This window comes from Apteryx mantelli, chromosome 9, assembly GCF_036417845.1.
Source record: "Apteryx mantelli isolate bAptMan1 chromosome 9, bAptMan1.hap1, whole genome shotgun sequence".
Lineage (NCBI taxonomy): Eukaryota > Metazoa > Chordata > Aves > Apterygiformes > Apterygidae > Apteryx > Apteryx mantelli.
In genome coordinates this window covers 12,806,294-12,828,386 of record NC_089986.1, presented here as the reverse complement: position 1 = coordinate 12,828,386, position 22,093 = coordinate 12,806,294, and the positions used below count along the sequence as shown (strand labels likewise).

General features: G+C 39.2%; 1 protein-coding gene across 4 annotated transcripts in view; it reads left to right on the top strand.

The window, feature by feature from the left end:
* The window catches only part of LRCH3 (leucine rich repeats and calponin homology domain containing 3), a 71,150-nt gene extending 49,294 nt beyond the window's left edge, over positions 1-21,856 (top strand). The window contains exons 15-21 of one of the 4 annotated variants that reach the window (XM_067301763.1): positions 634-687; positions 6,879-6,927; positions 7,426-7,539; positions 8,198-8,316; positions 9,850-9,987; positions 12,299-12,376; positions 18,141-21,856. In XM_067301763.1, the coding sequence (XP_067157864.1) occupies positions 634-687; positions 6,879-6,927; positions 7,426-7,539; positions 8,198-8,316; positions 9,850-9,987; positions 12,299-12,376; positions 18,141-18,269 (681 nt within the window). In that variant the 3' untranslated portion in view covers positions 18,270-21,856. Of the gene's footprint in view, positions 1-633; positions 688-6,878; positions 6,928-7,425; positions 7,540-8,197; positions 8,317-9,849; positions 9,988-12,298; positions 12,377-14,732; positions 15,005-18,140 lie in introns of those variants that run through there. The other 3 variants (XM_067301761.1, XM_067301760.1, XM_067301762.1) reach the window with 3 other exon arrangements.
* The last annotated feature ends 237 nt before the right edge of the window (positions 21,857-22,093 follow it).

The following is a 22,093-nucleotide window of genomic DNA, read 5'->3' as shown; positions in this document are numbered from 1 at the left end:
GTAATAAGCAAATAGAGGGGAAAAAAGTCGTATAAGGCTCAATCTTCTAAAATATGCAGGCCTGAGCCAATGTCATCTATTCACTTTCTGAATCACATTTCTGTATAGTAACACATCTTTCTCTACCTGCCATCCCCACTTTCCTCCAGGGGAAGATAATTCACCTGGCAGTGTTAATCAGATCAATAACTTTAACATAATACACTTAAATACTACTTTAGAAGCATTTTCCAACTTATTCTTTTTTTTGAAAATTACCCAAACATGCAGTATTTGAAATTTTTTGCTGCTTTGCTTTCTTAATGTTCTTCTGTTCTGAACTTACTCTTCCAAAGGGTCCTTTGTTCTACCACAGTAAGAATTGTGAATACATAGTTGTCTGAATTTGCTTGAGACAACACAGAAAGCAGAATAATTAGTTCCTGAAGTGATAAGAATACACTGTAATCCATGGGTCATGTGGCTATATATTCCTATGCTTTCTTACCTTTACTTACATATACTGTGTGGAACTGTGGAAAAACTGCCTCAAAATGTGGTAAACGGGTCATACGTATTCCAGAATGTCTGTCTGTTCACATACTGTGTCATTCTGTGTGTTTCTGACATTACTCCATCTTTCCCACCTCCCAGTGTCCCTTTCCATCCAGAAGGTCTCAGCATACTGATGATAGTGCCTTGTTAGTGGTAAGAATCCTGCACGTAATGACCTTTTTATGTGGCAGATTCTAGAACATAAAAATAACGAGATGTTATGATTGTCTCAGATTAGACCAACTATTTTAGAGCTAATCTAAATAGCATAAAACATGACCATCTTTGGAAAATGGCTTGGCTATGAACTTTGATACCATGAATACTACTATGATGCTTGTACTGCCAGCAATTTCGTGGTGATATAGTGATGTTTTTCCATAAAATACTGACAGCTTAGCTTTTTGCTGAGAGCAGAAGGAAGTTACTGATAATGAAGAACAGATTTTAAAATTCAAAATACACCTCTCATAGGTCCAGTTTGATTCCTCCTGTGTTTAGCTTGCATCCTAACTGATGAGCTCTTCGATATTAAGTAAATAATTTTAATGCTTTGCATATAGCCTTCTGCTTTAACTTGTTTACATACTGCACACAGTGATTAGAAATACTCGGTATCTTGGTAACCATATCATAACAGAGGAAAAACTGCTCTACATACCAACGCTACAAATCATACAATATTCCTCATACCTTTTTATTGTTTATCAGTGACAAAATCTAAAAATAATCTATTCTGGACACTAGAAAAATTAAAACATTTATATATTCACTTCATGTTTTATGCTATTTCTTCCTTTATGGTATCTTAGCGATATAGCATAATTAAAGAATTTAATGCCATAATCCTTGCCTATTAAAAAAAAAAAAAAATCACCAGATTTGCCTGCTGTTGCATGACTGCATGCCTGGGGTTTATTTTCTTAATCCATGTGCTTCTGTGATCTGCCTAAACCTTCATTAGGCAGTGCTCTCGGGTAGAACGCATCTCATCAGAACATGTTGGTCAAGGTATTTACTGTCTCTCTATTCAGATTTTTTGGTTTTCCTGCTATTGCCTGACTAGCACTGTGTGGGAGAGAGAAAGAAAGCTCATATAATACCAGAGAGTGATTCAGTTGTGATCATGCATGTGCCTCTTCAGAGAAATCACAATCAGTATATAAAAATATGCTTTCCTATTTATATAATAAGAAGCAGGAGAGAAAAGAAGTGACTTGTGTTAAGTGTTGCTATTCTGTTGTCAGTGAACTCTTCTTTGGAAATGTGTTTTAAAGATGCCCATATGGACCCCGTTTCTATTTGATTATGTGATCCCATTGCTGTTGTAAATTAATATATTGAATTTTAGGTTATATACATGCCTTGAAGTTTTCAGAAATTCTTTTTTGGGGCTTCCATCACTGTTGATTTCTTTTATGTCTTTATTCAAGTTACATCCTTGCCTTTCACAAAGAAGTGGCAAGGTGATAGGGAAATATTAAATCAGATTTGAAAATGATCATCTCTTTATTCTTTTTTTTTCCTTCTGATTCCTTATTCTTTTCAGTAGCACTTAACTATAATAATATATGACATACTGGGTTTTCCAAATTTTTGAAGTAAGATCTTGAGATTTATTTTGTAGTGGAAATATATACTGTGTCTAATGATGACATATGCCAGGACAGCTGTTTTTAGCAATTACTGTAACTGGAACAGTAAGCCCTTGCTAGCTCATGAATTTGTAACATTTTTTCCCATGAATATATTTCCTATAGTAAAAACTTGTTCAGCAACAAAAAAATGTTCATTAATTTGCTAGGAGTTGAAATTACTTTTATCTTACAAATTCTGTTGCATTTCATTTGTCACTTTTCCTGCCCTTATGGATTTGAAATTTAGCTAGATCTTATTTTTGAGGATGATCTTTTCCTCCACTGAAGTGTAGGGACATTTCGTATCGAAACTCCCTTCAGTGGTAGGAGTTTTCAGTACATGTTTTCCATTTAGGTATAATTTCTCTGTCTCTGTCTTTCTCTCTCTGCCTAAATACCATATGTGCTAGTACCAACCTTACCTCACAAAAATCTAATTATTTTCGGCATTTGAACTTGCAGATAATTTAATTTAAAAAAAAAAAAATTGTGTTCTGTTAGGTTTTCCACTGATTGCTCTAGCTTTATGGTGTGGCAATAACGCTTTGTGGCAACACAGAGTAGAATGTTATACAGAAATATAATAAAAGACCTTTTGTTCAGCATTTCCCTCATTACATCAGAGCTCTATAAATGGAGCAGTTGCTTTTCTTTCACTCCAAGCAATGTTTTCACCTCAGATGTAATGAAAAGATACAAAAACAAGTGTAATAGGGTAGTTAGAAGGCAGGTGACTGTCTTTTATTTTGCTGCTTCTCTCTTCTGGTTCTGTCAGTATTTTAATAGAAACCTTGAAAGCAGAATTTAAATTGTGAGTCATCGTCTTAAATTTTATGTCACCTTTCTTTTGGGCTTCTCCATGTATGTTGCCTCTTTATCACGGATTAAAGTTAAAATGATTATTTCCATCCATTTGGAAAAACTTTTGGAAGAGTGCGTTCAAACTCGTGAAACAGCTACGTGCCCCTCCTGTGAACATTAATAATTCACTTCAGTTGCATGTTTCTTCCAAATGCCTGTGCTCTGAAGCAAAGTGGAGTTTGGTTGTAGTACTTCAGCGTGCCCTGAGATGGATTTCCTTGTGTTGGCTTGTAAGAGCCAGACTAGCCAAAATGTTGCTGAAGGGATGTAATCACTGGCCTCTCGGAGAAGATTTGTTATGTATCCCAAAGTTTTGTGTTAGTCCTGTCCTCATTGCCACTCCCGCAAGAGTAGTCCCCTTGGTTGAGATTAATTGAGATTACTTGTTGAGAAGACATCAAGGTTTCAGACTTTGCTAATGGTTTCAGCCTTGATTTGCTTATGGAACTCGCTTTTCCCCAAATATCTCCTTGTTTTCTCTCATACTGTCCCTTACAAGGCGTTTGCTGTGGGGGGAAAAAAAAACCAAAGGTACCATCTTTTGCTTTCTCTTGGACGGCTTCTCAATTTCCCTCTGTTGTGAGGCCCACGAAAGGCTTGATGAGCACCAGGCAGCTGGTGTGACCTCTTCCGAGCACAACCCATGTGTGGCTGTTGCCTTGGGCTCCCCCCGTGTTGTGTTTTGTTGTCGCGGCCTCAGCCGTGGCCTGGGATGGTCATGGCGGCGTTCAGCACGTGGAGCCGCTGACGTGCTCTAAACTGAGGCTTTTAGGCACCGCTGTGCTACAGATAATAACGGTACGAGTAAAGTAAGCAGGGCTTGAAGTATACTAACTCATGCCCTGGAGTTTTCTCTCAGACAGTTGGCATCCATTTCTGTAGTCAAACATTTAATAATCAAATTCGCTTAAAATATCCTTATTTGGTTAGTGCGGGTTTCTGGTTGGGCTCTGCTCTGGCAAACCCTGCGTCTCCGATTGTTTCTGGCGAGGGGACATTACTCTGGCTTCAGGGCTAGACCTTGCGACCGAGTGCAGCATGTGCACTAGTGTGGTGTAAGTCTGAATTGCAGCATCCTGGTTCCTTTTGTGTTGCAGCAGCCTTTTCTTACAGTTGTTCTTTGCCTCACTTCTTCCTCTCTTCCCTCCCTTTCTTTCCTTGCTGTCCCTGGCAGAATGGCTTTGAGCCTCTCTTTGTGTTTGAGATTGACAGTAACACCAATACCATTAAAAGGCGGCCAGGGACTCGCAAACAGGTGAAAAGCATGCGGCGTGTTACTGTTGTGGTTGTCGTACCCTGTGGTGTGCTGCATCCCCCTTCCCCCTGCCCTCTGGGGGATCTGTGAATTGTGACTGCTCCTTTTTGTCAGTCCGTGTCAAGGTTGTCTTGTTCTTTTTATGCAGAAATAAACAGTTCAGTTAGCAGAAACCTGTGGTCTGTAATGTTTCATTTTGTTTTTTTCCATGTGGCAGTTAAGGTTTTATTTGCTTAAGTCAAGTGATGTTTTGAAACTCTTATCTTTTTTTTTTTTTTTTTTAAATCCCACTACACTGCTGTGGAGAAGAGGCTGTCTTGAGAGTCAGCTACCAAGTCTGCATGATTCCTAAAGATGTTTGTGTTTAAGGCTTGCCCAGTGTATAAGCTCTCTTTCTAGGCCTTCCAGGCTGCACTTCTCTGAAGAGGCAGAATAGCTGTGAATCTTTTAAAACAGCCCAAGTGTGTGACTTGCACCCATAGAATTCCTAGGTGTTATTTAGTGGGGCTCTTTGCTATTTGAATGCTGTTTGAGAGAGTTTTGTTTCATTCTTGAGTCATTCACTCCTCAAATGTTAATGTTTTGTGTGTGGTTTTGATAACCAGAGGGATAGAAAGTAGTTCATGCTAATTAAAATTCAGAAGGCAACATCTGCATTTTTATTTCAAGTGCCTGGGATATCTAGAACCCCAAGAATCCTGCTTTGGGCTTTCCTGAGTTTTCATTTTTGTGTGGGTAACACACAACATTATGTTATGTGTTTAGACAGTAGACTTCCATAGTTGACACTATTTCCCACAGTCTGATGTGACCTTGTACTTTAGCAGCAGTATTGGCTGAGGAATTCATGGAGAGACCGAATTGGCCCCTTAGATACACTCATCAGTGACACGTGTGTGTTGGCAGGCTGGAGCTCCCATTCTGGACACGTGAAAAGTAGTTTGTTGGGCATTGGTTCTAATTGAAATTGGGCAGCACTTTGTTCGTGACAGCACTGTAAATCTTCACACTGACATCTTCTCTGAGAGTTAGATTCCAGAACTGCGTGTGCTTTGCGTGCTTGTACTTCACAAAGGCCAGCATTAGGGGATGGGGCAGACACAGTGTTGGTGTAGTCTTGAGCTTGTTAGATGTGGGTATCTCTGCATTCACAAAGTTAATGAGAAAACAGCCTGCTAAAACTGCATAATATGTTTGAAACATAATGTGTTTGAAATGTGTTAAAAGGAAAGCTATTTATTTTGAGTAGTGGCTTCGGATGAGCTGTTGTAGGGCAAACTTTCCTTTTGGCGCCAGAGTCTGCTGGCGTAGGCACTGTGTTAATAAAGAAGCTCCAACCTCATTTATTGTTCTTAGTTCTGTTTCTGATGTCACTGTGTTGTGTGTAGAAGAAACACGCCACCTCCCAGGCTTATTAGCCAGAAAGTTTAGGAGGATAGGAAGGCTTTAACTGTAGTTCGGCTAGTAAGTATCTGTTACTCCTGTCTTTGCCCGTTGAGTGTTTCTGAGATTGTGACCACCTCTTCCTTTCTAATTTGTCTAGTGCGTTCAGTCTCTGCACGTGACCTGTCAACTGTTTGCTAACACTACTGCTGCCTTCTCTTTCTTTCTGTGTTCAGTCACTCTCAGGGTTGAGTCAAGAAGGCTGTGCTACTACCCTGCCTAATGCCTCTACCTTCAGAACTGTCAAGGTATCTCTTGCTATTATCATTCACCAGTAAAGCCAACAAAAAACTCTTGGATCCACACATCTGTTTTAACAGGTGTTAGTCTGTCAGCTTCTAATCAAAAGTTTCAGGTAGGGTATGAATCTGATCTACCTGGTTAAATTATAGTAGATATTACCTCACTTTAGCTTTAGGCTGTGTCTACAGGAGGCCTAAATCGTAACAGCGTGTTAACCAGTCTCTGTTCTGAGGGGTTCTTAGTCATCTTTGATGTTGTGTTTTATTTACAAGATGATTTTCTCATGACCAAGTTGAGTTAATCAAAAATACTTTTATTGTATTCTTTACCAGCTTACTTTTACCACCAAATACAGTTAGTTATCCTATATTTCTTTTTCCTTTGTGGAAACTGCTATACTGAATGCATTCATCACAAGAAATCCTAAGTCTATGCAAGCACTGTAATAAAACCACAGTGTATTTCATTAGGGAGAGTGAAATTCAGTAAACAGCAGTTTTGCATTAGCAGAGATGTAGAAGAGGTTGTGTAGTCTTATCAGTGGTGCTATTACGCAAGTTCTTTGTATACTTAATTATCTGTTTTTCAGTGTCTCCTTAGCGAAGGATACTTTGAAAGCTTTTGGTTGGAAGGAAGAGTAAACAAAGATCTGTCACTGCACTGTTAATGCCATTTCACAATTCTTTTTCCTGAAAGAAGAATTGTGCAATTTCTGCAAAAGAAATAACTTTGTAACTTTCTGAGGAGATGAGACTTGGAGAACAACATGTTGTGTTTTTCACATTTCTGTTTTTCTCTGAAACATATTTAGATGGATGGAGCCTTTTTAAAAACAAAGTAAACAAGAAGTTAGTCACAGCTTTTCCAAATTAGGATCATTTATACTCTTGCTTTTTTGTCCACAGAGTGATGACAGATCGACCATCTCTCCCAGCTCACCTACCACTCAGACAGGTAACAGGGAAAGGAAGTCATGTCTGAAAAATAAGATTAAAATGCCTGCTTGCACACTTGTACTATTAGAGCAGGGAGCATAGATTCCCACCTCTGTATGTGGTACTGCTGTGTTTGAGAATCTATCCAGTTATTTGTGTCTGTTTAGAAACACATGAGTAAACAACAACAGGGGTGAAGCATGTCCTCAGAGAGAGAGAGTAGGGTTTGGCTGTTTCAGGCCTTCATATAGGCTGTGTCCTACAGATGTGTTCAGCACCAGTTAGAACAGTTGCTGGAAGTGGTATGTGGAATGTGCTTTGCATGCAAGTGTCCTTGGAAGTGCCTTTTCCTGCCGTGTGCTTGTATCATGCATGGCTGTATTTTATTTTGCCATTATTATATTAAAATTTTGTTTTGTTCTTTTTAATTACCACATTGCTGAACCCATTTCCTATTAAACTCTAACCGTTTCCTTCTTCCTCCTTTCCTTTCCTGTGCCTTTCCACATTTGTTTAGTCCACCTTTCCCCTCCATATCCTGGCCCTGCAGCCCCGCCTTCCTATAGAAACCCTTCCCAGCGACCTGAGAGTTTCCTTTTCCGAGCAGCTGTCAGGGATGAAGCAAACAAAGGTAGGTTATATAGTTTAGAAACAACCTGGTTTTGTTACATTATATAAACAACTGCATTACCTAGGTTTTGCACTGTTCTGTTACTTCAGATCATTATCATCAAACTAGTTTTAGAGTTTCATTTGTGGGTACCTGGCTTTAAATTGAAAATAAGTACTTTCTGAATAAGCAATTATTTAGAGTTGTCAAATACTCTTTTGTCATATTTATGTAAATGTGGGAATTTGTTCTTAGGGTTTGTGCTTACACCTAGAAGGATATCGAGGAAATGCCACATGAGCTTCCAAAAAGTTACGAAGGCAGCTTGATATGTTTACTTGTATAGTAACACATAATAAAATTACAATTTTTCTAGGAAGACTGAGCTCTTTCAACATATTTCATCTTTAAAAATCTGTCCTCTTTTTATGAATGAATATTAGCCAATGGAAAGAACAAACTCTAAACAGAAAGGAAGATCTGTTACAGAAACGCTTCATTTAGATTAGCAGGTCGTTAGCTTGGTAGGTTAATAATCCAATGAAGGAAACAGATTTGTGAAAAGGAATGTGCTGTACCCACCCTGGCACATTGCGTGTGCACGTGTAATACAGCAACAAAGGACAGTCAGCCAAACCAAGCTTAGTGATTCTCTTTCCTTTGTGTTACCCTTTTTTAGTTGTTACTTCATCTTCCACCTGTGCCTTGTCTCCTGCTAATGGTTCTGCAGACCCCAGAGCAAGACAATACTCCAAACAACGTGAGGAAGAGCTGGAGCTAATAGAGCAACTACGTAAGGTACATGCTGACAGTAACCAGTACATGGACATCTTAGGAAATGCATTGCATGTATCATGCTAAAGCTGTTCTTGTGTTTTGGACTTATTTCAGTGAACCAATACACTGAACAGCTGACCAAAATTAAATGGCAGCTGTACAGTCTGTTTCTTTCAGTTGCATGAAGTGGTGTTCACTTTGGTTTTTCATGGTGGATAGTCAGCTTTCAAATTCTGTAGAATATACTGTACTGACTCTCACTCCTGACTGCCCAGTGATCCTTCACTTTTAAAATGAACATGTGCTTTCTTCCTTATCACCCTTCATGCTTGTAAGGAACTTGCTGAAAAGCCACCTCGCTATCGTCCTTTTAATCTCTTAAAAAAAAATCCCCATTGCTGTAAAGCCCACAGAAGAGGAGGCGGAGTGCTGAGACTGCTGCCAGCCATACTGACTGCGAGGCTTTCTTGTGTGCTCTGGATCCATCTATTGATTCTTGCCCTATCCTTAGTTGAGTGCAGAATATCTGAGATACAGATGTACCTTATGCTTGTGCTTTTTGGCTATTCAGGTCACCAGGATCCTGGCTGGTGGCCAGGTACAATGGCAGTACAAATGAATATTGAAAATGCCACATGGTGTTAAGGTACTGCTCTGCTTTGCTCCAGGCTTGTTTTTGGAGAACGTGAAGGGATTTCCTGAAGTGCTATAATTAATTGTTTGAGCTTTCTCAAGGAAAAAGAGTTACTACTTGTTAAAGCTGATTTTAAAAGCCTGTGAGCTCCCAGATGGACAGAGAGGGTTCTTCCTCTTTATGAATTTTAAAGAAAGGGCAATATAGCAAGTTCCCTTAAGCAAAACAAAACAAAAAAAACTTGGTGCTGTTTGTAGAGCATTCTTGCATTATCTCAGAATGCTTTTTATATATTAAGTCTCCTGCTCTACTTCCTAGGTAAGCTTAATTCGTTTTTTTATACTTAACAATTTTCGTACAGACACTGCAATTCATATAGCATTTGAAATAGGATAAAAACCTGAACTGAATTTGTATTCACTCTTCCCATAACACCATACATTCACTACCTCATTCTTTTATACTATTTATACCTAGTAGTTCTTTTTTTTTTCTTTACAGGGAAAAATGTTATCTTGGCTTTTGTTAGCTATATTCTCCTCCAACCCACAAAGACAATTATTTTCACTTCCCTTAGTAGAGCCATTTTCTGAGAATCTGAAGGATGTGGATTACTTTTCTTAGACCCTGATTACATTATGTTTGTATAATGGTTGCATTAGCCCCCTGTGCTGTGCAATAAAAGCTCTGTTTATCTTTGAGTTCAGCTGCTCCCAAATTGTGGTCAGCTCTCAGCCGTGGTGGTGCACAGAGCCTTTCTTGGTGGTACATAGAAATAAAGTTGTTCAGAAATACATCATGAGGATGGAGAAAGAGTTGGAATGCAAGTGATTCTGCCTCTTAGAAAATGTTCGGCAGAATGAAATAGTTGGAGGAAAGCAGCTCTTACTTTCTGTGCATGTGTGTTCGTTTTTATACAGAATATTGAATCACGGTTGAAGGTATCCTTGCCCAGTGATCTTGGAGCAGCTCTCACCGATGGTGTTGTTCTGTGCCATTTAGCTAATCATGTGCGTCCTCGATCTGTTCCCAGCATTCACGTCCCCTCCCCTGCTGTTGTAAGTATGTAATGTTGACAGTATTTTATAGCTGTCCAAAATGATATCCAGCATTGTTCTGTAATCAGGCAAGTGCTCCATTCAGCATCTTCCTCTGTTCATGAGCAACCATCCCCCAAGCCAATAACCACCTGGTCTGTCTAAGCAAAAAAGGTGTGGCTTCATTTAAAAATATATTTTGGGATATATTTCAATTAAAGTTACTTTTAACACAGATTTTAAGATGATATTAACATTTTCAAGTCCTGTCTATGTTAACCTGAAAACTAGTGAAATAAGAGACGGTTCAACACACAAACTGCAAAAGGATATTTCAGAAGATCAAGAGGTTTGAGAAGTTCAGGAGAGCAGATGGTAAGGATATACAGTATTCTCCACAAATGATTAGGAGCCTGTTACAGAAGACAGCAAGAACAGGCGGAGAATCCAAATTGATTCTTGTGTCCACTTCACAGCAGTATAAATTCCTCTGTGTAGGATTTTTAGACGAGCACACTTGAGCTCCATTTGCATGTGCTTGGAGAGTTCCTAGAACAAAACAAATCCAGGCATACCTGTGTGATAACAGGAAAAATAGCTTACTTTGTATCTGGGGATAGGAATCTCCCTTGTTATCTGAGCAAGGAAGCGCACAGAGAAGTTTGAAAATTTGGGAAGCTATTTCTCTTACCCTGCCTGTCTGCATTTTTTTGGGGAAGCGATGAAGATGATGTATTTCTAGGTGCATTACTGTGAATCATGTAAGGAAAGCACAGAATTAGGGAAAGATTGAGAACCATGAAGTAGAGACAGAATATTTACCTAATCTATCAACAAGATAAATTCTTTCTGGTTTTGGCAGCCAAAAAGTTCAGTGAAAATATTTAGGGTCAGCTACTCAGAAGCAGTACAGAGAGATGAATTGCTTGTTACACTCATTCACATTATCTTAAAATTGTATGAATAAGGAGGGGGGGGGGAAAAAACAAAGACTATTCCTAGGGGAAGAAGTTATAGCATGCGTGTTGTTTGCTTTTCCGTATTTTGGCCTCAGTCCTTGTGTCAGTGGAATTTGAACTGGCACTTACAGGGCTGCATACTATGTCATTGTGGTTCCTTTCCCTTGGGCTTATGTGAAGAGGCAGATGTCCTCATTATTTTGAGAACTATTTAACTGGACACGCCAACATTTTAGGCAGAATGTGGAATCTTCAAGAAAAAAAAAAACATACAGCCACCATTCAGCAGATTCCTGTTATAAAGAATATCTTTTCAATGGCCCAGTTTTATGTACTGTCGGAATAAGCTGTGTTAGGAGTTAAATCATGGCTTTGTCATAAATCTCGAGGAAAAGGCAGCCTGTAGCTGCACAGCTCCAGGAGCAGAAGAGGCATCATGTCATGCCTCAGTCCACAATGTGATCTTTGTATTCCCTTCGTCCTTCGGGAGAAAGAAGTCAGCCCTAGCCTTTAACCTGCTTGCTTGGTGGGGTAGTATGGCAGACTGAGGGGACAGAGCAGAAGCGCCACCAGTCTGCTTTTTCTCACTTACTGAAAAGTATTGAACCCACAGAGGCTGCTGCCTGCTGCTCTGTGGACTGCAGGTAGCTCATACAAAGGAACAGGAAGCTTATGCCCCTTTAATAAGGAAAGAATAGGCTTCAAGAGTGGAAACAAGACAGAGCCTGTGCGGCAGCATGTCTGTGTAGAGGTGTAAAAGTTAACTATGTGGGGAAAAAAATTTTCTTGAAAAAATGCCAGGGAACCCAATTCAAACAGCCACATCAAACGCATCTGCAAGAGGCTTACGAGCAGCAGGTTTCAATTCCAGTTTTCTTCCATTATTTTCCGGTTTCATCTAGCCTCTTTTAATCTCTTTGTTAATTGAAATATACTTTGAAATATTTCTAAAATGTGGCAATCCAGAATAGACTCCAGATTGCCTCATACCAAGAAATTGCTCTGAAATCACAACACTGGAGCCATGTACGTGCGTTTCATTCAAAATATATTTTTTAAATTAGCATATTGCAGCCACTGAAAGTGTTAGCCTGTTTTAGGTAACACCTTGTATGCAAATTTTGCATGGGTTGGGATTGTCTTTTCATTAAAACATCCAGCTTAGTATTTTTTAAATTAGCTTTGAAATTTGGGCTTGCTTTTCTGAAGAAAAACAAAGTGCAACAGAGCCTGGTTTGAATTAGACAAGCTTATGTCAGCGTGGTATGGTTTTGGCCAGCAGATTTATTAAGAATTTTATTTACATTAAAAAAATCTCTGAATATCCTGCCAATTAAGAATACTTTATGCCTTCCTCCTTTCCTTCTTTGCAGCCTAAACTTACAATGGCAAAATGCAGACGAAATGTGGAGAATTTCTTGGAAGCTTGCAGAAGGATTGGAGTGCCTCAGGTACGTCCTTCTGCTATTCTGATATTGCTTCAGGTGCAGTTCTGTATGATGCTTCAAAAAAACAGAACCTTTTTTGAGAGATTTGGTGGAAACCAAATAATTATATGGTTAGAAGGTTCAGGAATAAGGTACATCTTACTGTATAGGTCAGATTTGGTTTACATTGTCTTCCAGAGCAAAATGAAGTCAGATACAGTTGATTTGTCATAGGTCTGATTCATTTACTGCTCTGCCTCATATTCATGATACTGGATGCAGTTTGAATCTGTCTTGCAGAATTGCAGTGTACTTCTACAAATATAATTGAATTTTCTGGAGATTAGATATTTAGTAGCTTTAAAGTGGAGTAAAATTTGGATAATGTTTTGCATGTTTACTTTAATCGCAAAGCTTTTGATGTGCCTTCAGACTAATCCTCCTATGTGAACATTTTTACTGCCTTACCAAGAAGCCACGGTATTATTCACTTTTCTCTGATGGTAGCTATCTTTGCATAGATCCTAATTCTTTGTGTTATGTACCAGTGGTAGCATTCCAGTATCTTCTGGTATTCCTCTTCCCCTTCTGAAACTGGAAGAGCTATGAAGTGGAAACATATGAAGTAACATATTGGAGTCCAACTATCCTGTTTTATGCTGTCCTGTCCTTTTGCCATTGCTTTATTTAGCAGCTATCTCAGTGCAAATGGTTTTGATACATGTCATGTTTTGCTTTATTTTTCTTCTAGTGCATTAATTGGATTGGTTTCTTAAACTGCTAAGTGTTAGTGTTTCTGGTTTAGGTCCCGTTTTCTTTCTTTTGCTTTGTGAAAGGGAAAAGTAGACCCAGTGACTCATTTCCCAACAATTTCTAAAAGCTATGCTCTTTAGTCACCAGCGCAGTATTTTCTGGGTTTGTCCCTGATAGCTTTACTTGCAGGCAGGATTTGAGCCATTGGAAGTTCAGGGTAGCATATTTATTGAGTCGCCCAGCCTTTTCACATGACTCCATGGTGCACAGCATTGGAACGTGGTAGGGGACATGAGGGATAATTAGCGTTTTGAGGTGCTACACTCTCTTTTTCCCCTAAGAAACTTCAGACTTTTACTTCTGGCAGGACTGCATAACAAATTCTTCTGAGGTAGAGTTATTCAATTCCATCGCAGCTCCGCAGTTTATAGCTCCCTCAGATATGCAGATGTAATTGTTTGTGGAGGTTGCAGTGCAAAGCAGACCACTGAAATGACCTACATTTAAAAACAAACAAAAAAAACCAACCCCAGCAAAAAGTCCCCTATAGACTTGTGCTACATCTGTCTTGGTTTCATTAAAAACTCACCTCCTACCTGAGATCCTCTTTTTTTTTTTTTCTTTTCATTTCTCCTGCTTTAATCTGAAAAAGTTCAAGGAGAATGTCTCTGGGGAAGCTTACTGAAACCCCCGCGTGAACTCTAAATTTACTCTCACATGTCTACGTTACATGTCTACTGAGATGAGAAAGCAAGATATCTGTATGAAAGAGTGGCATGGCAGCCTAATATATTTTTGTTGAAAAGATGCCTGCAGGTATCTCCTTTCATTTAAATTCTAATTACAAATATAAAAGGCTTTTTCAAAGTATGGATCTATGTAGAAATACTTACCTTCTAAGAGAACAGGCTACTTTATGTAAGAAGCTACTTTTAGAAAATGCTAATTACAGGCAGAGCTAGACTCCTATTCCAGCACCACAATAGAGCAGCTATTTCTATAGGACTTTGCCAGTAGAGCCCTTGCATGAAAAGAAACCGATGGTTAACAGAATATGGTATGTGTGCATCTAGATTTTGTTGATTTACGTAGTTACCTCTGTGCAAGGGAGGCAAAAGATATACTGGTAATAGTTATAGAACACTTAAGCTTTGATTAATACTAGATATTTCTGCAGAATACTACATTCAAGCATCAATTACACATAAATAATCCTTTGTACTATTTCCGTTAATTAAGATGCATGCAGCATCTTAACGTTGGTGAGTACTCAGTGCCAACAGCGTCTCAAAAACCTGCAGCCAATTTATTTCCCCTGAAACAATATTGGTTTTCACTAAGGCATGTGTAAGCTGCTTAATTTTTAACAAAAAAGGGTTTTACATGTTCAAGTTGTACACGTGACAGGCAGCAACACACTGAACACTGAACACTTGCATTAAGGTAGCTCTTTGGAGTGAGAGTCTTGCAGATTCCTTTGTGAGAATTAACCAGCTGGGATACACTCCTTGAATGTGTAGGGTATATCTGAGATGTCTGATGACTGACTGCTTCGTGGATGTTCGTATGGCTAATTGACTTTTTTTTTTCTGTCTGTTTTCCCTTCCTGCTCACACACTTTGGACAGGACAATCTTTGTTCCCCTTCTGACATTCTGCAGCTAAACCTCAGCGTTAAAAGAACAGTTGAGACCCTTCTTTCCCTGGGGACAGATTCAGAAGAATCCAGTCTTGTCTCCCTTTCCATTCAGCTTTGGGGCTTTGTGGTGTTTTACTGTACTCTAATGCTAACACTCTGTATGTTCTATCGCTGGGTCTTTCTCCTCTAGCTGAAAGAAGGTGTTGCTTCTTCCTCCCTCCATCACTCCAGCGCTTGGTAAAGGATTTTGGTTTCTGTCAAGACTGTGTGTATGAAGTGCTTTCTTTTCCACTTAGGGGACAGAGGTGGCAGGTACAATGTGTAAACATGTTGGTACACCCATGTGCCTGCCTGTAACATAATTCACATTTGTATTTGCTGTGTGATATGTAGCGGATAAATGCTTACAAGGGGAGAAGTGTTGTCCACAGGCTAAGGCAAGGGACTGAGTTTAGGACATGTGGGTGCGATGTGGGTATGTGCCTCCATTTCCCCATCTGTGGAATGGGAATTGCACCCACTCTGGTCCGTTGTTTCAAGATTATCTGGTGAAAAATATTAGAGAAGGATGCAAAACTTTTTTTTCTTTTTTTCTTCTCTTTTTTTTTTTTTTTTTTTTTTTACACCTTGGTGTTCTTGATTAGCTCTCCCAGTCTTAGGAGACATGGTCTGATAAGCTTGTCTGCAGGGCTTTACTGTTTTTTTTCTTCTTACCCACAATTCTTTATCCTGCTTCTGAGAGTATTTGATTTCTCACATTTGTAGACTCTGGTATGTTTATTTTGAGTCAGGATTTTTAAAGTAGCTGTCTGTGAATCCAGAGCTACTTCAGTTTCATAACAGATCAAGCAGGAAATATTCAAAGAAATTTAGCTCTTCAGCCAGCTTTGGGGAAAAAGGAAAAAAAAAAGGAAAAAAAGAATTCTGGTGCAGAAGGAAAAATCTTTAATATTCCTTCAGATGCCACAGAATGTCATGGCATTTTACTGTGATCTTGATTAAAGACTTGATAAAAACTTAAGAAAAACTTCCTGAGTTGCCACTTGATTGTGGATGCCCCAAACCATGCTTATTCCATATCCCTTCTTTTCCCCTGTCATTTTTGGAAACTTTTTCATCATGTGATTACAGAGATATAAGCCCTGGCTGCACATACACTCTTCGCTGTTTTGCAAAACTCAGGTAGTCTTCCATTAAGCTTCCAAGCTTTTCCCTCCCCGTTGCATCCTGGTGCTTTAATGTATTTCTCAGGGACACCTCAGAACGTCAGGGCACTCCTAGTGTCATGTGCAAAAGACCATGTCTCCTCAGAGCGTAGACCGATTCAGGGAACTCTGTTCAGAGCTCAGCTACAGGTAAGTGTTAGGTAACATGGCTGTTCTGAGGGTTTTCTCAACAAATTTCTCTTATATCTGAAAATGCAGTAACCGGCTCGTAAGCCCAGTTTACGTGGTGTCAGCATTCCGGCATTAACCCGGCAACAACTCTGAAGCACAGTTTAAGATACACAGGAGCTTAGTTGCAAATGCTGTCGCTACCAGTAAAAATGTTTGTTACAGGCACACGGATCTCACGAGCTCTTGTAACATAAAACGGATGTTTAGCAAAGGAGTAAGCAGAGGAGTTGAGTCCCTCTTTCAAAATCGCACACTGTGACTGATGCAAAATGTCCTGTCCAAGCAAAACATTTCTGAGGAGAGAGGGGATCTTTGGCAGGACTGTGCTTGTTTTATTTTTAAATAAGCTATTTTTGCACTGTTTACTGATATGAACTAAAATGAACTCAGTTCCTGTGTTTCTTAACCTCTTCTAATGAACACTGTGATAAAAGCAGCAAGGGTAAAGTTTTACCCTAACAGTGCCTTCCAGTTTTTAAATTTTATTTTGTCAGGACTCTCTATGTGGTATGGAGTCCTTCCAAAGCTTTTCACCTTATTTATTTGCTACTTAAGTAAAAAGATAAGACTTATTCAGTCAAGTTTACAGGTATTTTCTCAAAAAGAACTTTTTTTTTTTTTTTCCAAAATAACATCTATAAAATTGGTGGAAGAAAAACACATTTCAGCCTGATGCTCTGTCTTACTGTGAGGATTTCAGTCTGGGTTAATTTGGTCTTTCTCCACCCTGAGCTTTGTGGGAAGAGTGTTGGCTGCCATCACTTATGCTGAAGATTTTCTTTTACATGAATGATCAGTAATGGTGCAAGGAGTGAAGAAACGCTGATTGTTGTGGAAATACATGAAAAAAAAATCTGCTGTAGCTTTATAGGGAGGACAAATTTGGTTATTGACTAGAGATGCGGAGGACTGTTGGCACACGTATCCTGTCCGGGGATGACTGTTGTGGAGTGAGGAGAGCCAAGGCCTTGTGCAGGCTCTAACGTCATCGTAGACTGAAAATAGCACAATTCTTAATAAACAGTTTGAAAACTCTCTGTATTTTGTGTATCCATGTTATTCCTCCGAATGATTTTTGAGGTAACCTGTTAAACAGGTGAACTTCTGAAAGATGAATAAGTTGTACTGACTCTTAAATATTACAGGAGGGATATTTGCCGTTAAATATACTGACAATTTGTTGTTGTCTTGAACAGGAGAAACAGCATTTTCTACATTTATTATCAAGGCTATTTCAGTCATACACAGAAGCAAATCTTTGTTTTGTTTTGTTTTGTTCTTCCATAAAACAACTTGTGTTCTCTGCTGTTTCCTCCTTTCCCAAGAATTTTTGTGGTGATAGAAATCAACTCATACATATGGGCTGAAGGACTTCAGATGGACAATGTGTCTTGCAATGAGAATTGCTCTTCAGTATAATGTTGCCTCTTAGACTTCTTGCACAGTGTTTCTGTCACACGTATTACTATTTCAGTCTCTGCTTTAAAAGCAGGTCTTTGCTTTCTTGTTTTCCGTAACAAGATTTGCTGCATGAGGACTCCCTCATAAGCCAGTTGTGTTTTGGGAGGGAAACCATGGTTCCTTTCCTACTGTTTACATTGCAGCTGGTTCATCATGTTGAATCAACACTTTCCCCTTTCCTAAGTTAGTCTAATTTTGGTTTCATCAACTGCTACCATTTCAGTGTGGGTGAAGATAGAGGACAGTGTTATTTCCCTCTTCTCCCAAAATCCTTTTTAGAAATTCTCCTTATTTATACTTACTTTCTGTGTGATGGCTGATATTGTAAACACACTGATTATCTGAAAGCTTCCTCTCTTGGTAGTCACATTTACAGTTCTTTATTCACAAGCAGAAATTTCATTTCATACTTCTGTGTGTGTGTGTTAGCTGTCCATAACATTTCATATTTCAGTCTCTTTTTGCTTAATTTTTTTTTTCTTTTCAGTTGAGTGTTTTTCATCCATTTTGTTTTTGTCTTTGTTTTGTTCCCCATTCAGGAGCAATTATGTTTGCCTCTACATATTTTAGAAGAGAAGGGTTTGACACAGGTAGCTGTGACTGTCCAGGCGCTCCTGGAGCTGGCGCCCCCAAAGCAGCAGCAACTTCACCACTTGTCTGCTGTGTAGAGACCTCCGGGACCTTTTGGGTTACCTTGGCTAAGCAGAAGGACATGAAGACTTTACTGCCCATGCAGTGCATCCAAACACACAGAGCTCTGTTCTAAGGAAATGAGTTTCCATGATTCCTGACAGGAATGTTTTGCTTCATTTCTCCACTTTTTTTGGAGATCACAACAGTTTCCAATAGCAGGTTTTTTTATCAGTATTTTTGCCCCTTATAAAACGAAGTTTATTGTGAGGAGGGCAGGGAGTTCCACTGGTTGGTTGTTGGAGCCAGCTGTAGAACTGACCTTGTAGATTTGAAGACATTGGTGTACAGTTTGGAAAGTGAGATGATTCCTAAGAGGATTCAGGTGTTAGAAGGATGTTGTTGCAATGGGCATATGGGGAATGAGAGTTCTTTCCTTCCCCACAGGGTTCAAAGAAAGGGAGTTTCTTTTGCCTCTAAGAAACACCAGCTCTTTCCATTATATGTAAAGGATTACAGGTTAAAATTATGTTGCAGAGGGTTTCATCACAGGGCTGAACCTCATGCAGCTGTATCCTATGTTGGCATGTCCTCAGTATTTAAAATCTGAAGAAAAATAACCGAGTCCCTGTCCTGTTCCCCACCACCACCGCCCCCCAAGGGAAAAAAAGTACTGCATGGTATCTCCACAAGAAACACACATCTTAGTAAAAGATACTAAACCAGAACAGTTCCATTTGTATTAAACACATTAGCATTTTTGCTGGGTTTACTTTTTGTTTGGGTTTTAACATGTCTTTGTCTGGAAATTTTTCCAACATCAGTGGAGGAAACTTCCTTCTACCTCCTCTCACCTCCCCCTTCCAGTCACATAAGGATGCATTTAGTTACTGAGCAGTTTTGTCAGAGGGTGACTAAATGTCATCAAGAATCATGTACCTGTTTTCACTGCAGTGCAAAGAATTGCAATTGCAACCTGCCCTGCTAATCATTAGAAACCCATTATTAAATAAATTTTTTAGCAGGGGCTGGAGCATCCTGTACAGTTGTGCCAACACTGGTGAATGTCCCAGCCACTGAAAAATTAATGATTTTAAGAACATAGTTACTGAATTTCCGTAGGTGGGTTGCGTATTATCAAAGCGGGAATCTGTTGCAAAAAGGTAGCTTCTATTTGTAGGTTTGACAGGGCTTTAAAAAAAAGCCATTTTTTCATCGGTGTTCGAATAGAGAGATGCACTCATTTTACAGAACTGCCATTACTTCACCCTTCTTTCCTGATGCAAAAATTGAAATTGAAAATACAGGAATGGGAGAGACACCAGCCAAGTTTTGCATTTTACTTTAAAGTCAACCTGCAAAACAAAGACTAGTTTTCTGTGCTTTGGTCCCACTGACTAGGCCAGGCTTATTACCAGATCAGTAACAATATATTTTTTTTCCCCCCAGAGACCTTGCAAAATCCCGTTTTCCATCCATGCGATTCTCTTGTTAGGTTCTGGTGTGTTTAAAGTATCCCAGAGTGTTACGCCACAAATATGTAGTGCACGGGGTCTGAGACCAACTTCAGGCACTGGAGATATTCTATCATGGAATATATTTGAACCAGAATATACCAAGAGGATTTCACGGGGATGAAGGAAGGAGAAGAAATAGGAAAAAGCTAGCTAAAAGTCACCTTTGCTGAAGTAAAGCTGCTGTGGGAGCACTGACAAAGACTGGTCTTAGCTGGGCTTTTCCCTGTTTGATTTGCCTCTTACTGGCATTGGCTGATCACGTTGCAAGCGTAAAAGACCCCGTGAAGGGTATTTAGAACTGTGCATTTGAAAAAAGAAACATTATTTTCCTAATGGGTAAGCGGGTTGCCGTGAACTCTTCAAAATCTATACACACCGATAATTTGCAATACAGAGGAGGAGAGCAGCTCCATACAGACATACTTTCCTCCCGAAGTATGTCCTGTATTTCACTGAATTTCACTTGCAAAGATTGCTGATAGTGCTGAAGGGATTACGTAAAAATGTAAGAAGAAAACTTTCACTGAGGTCTCTGCTGTAGTTAGCTGAATGGAAGATTCTGCCACTCACAACAGTGCAGACCACACGTTTCTGCTATGGCTGTGCATAATTTAAGAGAAGACATTGAATTTATCTTAGTTTTCAACATTAGGTCATTTGTATCATACGTGGGCATGCTACTTAATTAGCACACCCTTCTTAAACTACTTAAATGTATCCGTTTTAAGAAAAGGGGGTTCCCTTTGTAGACTTGTAAGGGTGTGGTGTTTGCTCCAGTCCAGCTTCCAGCACCTCTAGAAAGTGAAACTTAGCAGTATTCAGGTTGGTGGAAGCTTGACCTTTCATTAATACTCGTTTTTAGGAATTAACGGGGTGGGGGTGGGGAGTTGAATCTGGACTTCAAGAAATGGCCGTTTCCTGGTGTGTCTGGTTAAAACAGCTACTCTTGTGTACCATGAGCATGTACACACAGCAGCTGAATTTTATGCAAAGAGCAATGCTTGCCTGAATGGGCAGGCATTTGTCCCAAATATCACTTAGATGCTTCCAAGCATCCACGCACTCTGGCAGTTCCTGATGTATAGTGGTCATGTTACTTTCACTTTATAATCTTGTATTTTCGTGCCGGCAAACACTAAATCTTGACCAGATGTTTAGGACAAAAATCTAAGCCTGAAGTTTCGTCATATGGTTTATTTAACATATTATACCAAAAACCACTTCAGTTTTCTTTTGCAACAAAATGGGTTGGGATTTGTTTGGTGTATTTATGTGCAATTTTTGCTGTATCCGGTGAAAAGAATATTTTAAGGAAAACACGTGTAAAATTTTACTTTGTGTGCTAAAGCAAGAGGCAATTGTCTTTCCTTTCTGGGGCATTTGTGTTGGAGGGCGTGGGAGGAATCCGTTGGAGTGTTTAGTGCTTGCTAGTATTTATATACTAACTCCATTGTGTTATGATCCTTCCTGAAATGATGTCGAGCACCGAACAGCATCTGAGGCTCAGCAATGTTACAGACTCAAAATCAAGCAGCGCTGGCACTTAGGAGTCCTTGAGAGTTTTGGAAAGATCAGGTCGAAACAGTGGGGATTTGATTCTTCCCCCTTGTGAAGGGGGAAGCTTTCTCTGAGGCCTCTTCCTTGGTGGCCTGTTTAAAACCAATTTGAAACAACTTTCTACAGTACTGAGAATATCTCTGTTCTCAATAGTGACATGATGGCAAGTGGTATTTTTAGCCTTTTATGACTATAAATGGTTCTTTGAAAACTGTTTTTAGAAGCAGAGGACTTTCAAGGTTGATTTGAACATCTAAAACAGTCTTTTGTATAGATATTGTGGTGTTTTACAAAGCGGTCTAATTTTGTTATTTCTGAAAACAGTGTAAACGTGTAATTAATAGAGTAAAGGATTTTAAAGCTTCATCCCATGCTGTATGTCTGTAAATACATTCCATAATTTCTAAGTCTGTTAAGTATAAATATGTCTGAAATGTGTATACTTTATTTTAAATTGCCTGTATTCTGCCAGTAGTGTGAACTCCTAGCACATTGATAATATAAAAGAAGACCAGGGGTAATTTGAAATAAAGTTTTAAAACCTACATTAATTACCGTATTTCTTCCTGCTGTTTTTTTGTGGGATCAATGAATGTCACATCCTGTGAGTCAGGTGAATAATCACCTTCTGAATTATCACACTTGGCAGTTAATGGACTTGGCTTGTTTCTCTCCTTTTCATAGCTAATTGGGATCGAAAAAATTCTGACATTTTTACACGCATTCTGCAGCCACTTCAGACTTTCTCAGGGATATTTTCAGCCTTTCCTAGGCACTGAGTAGCAGTG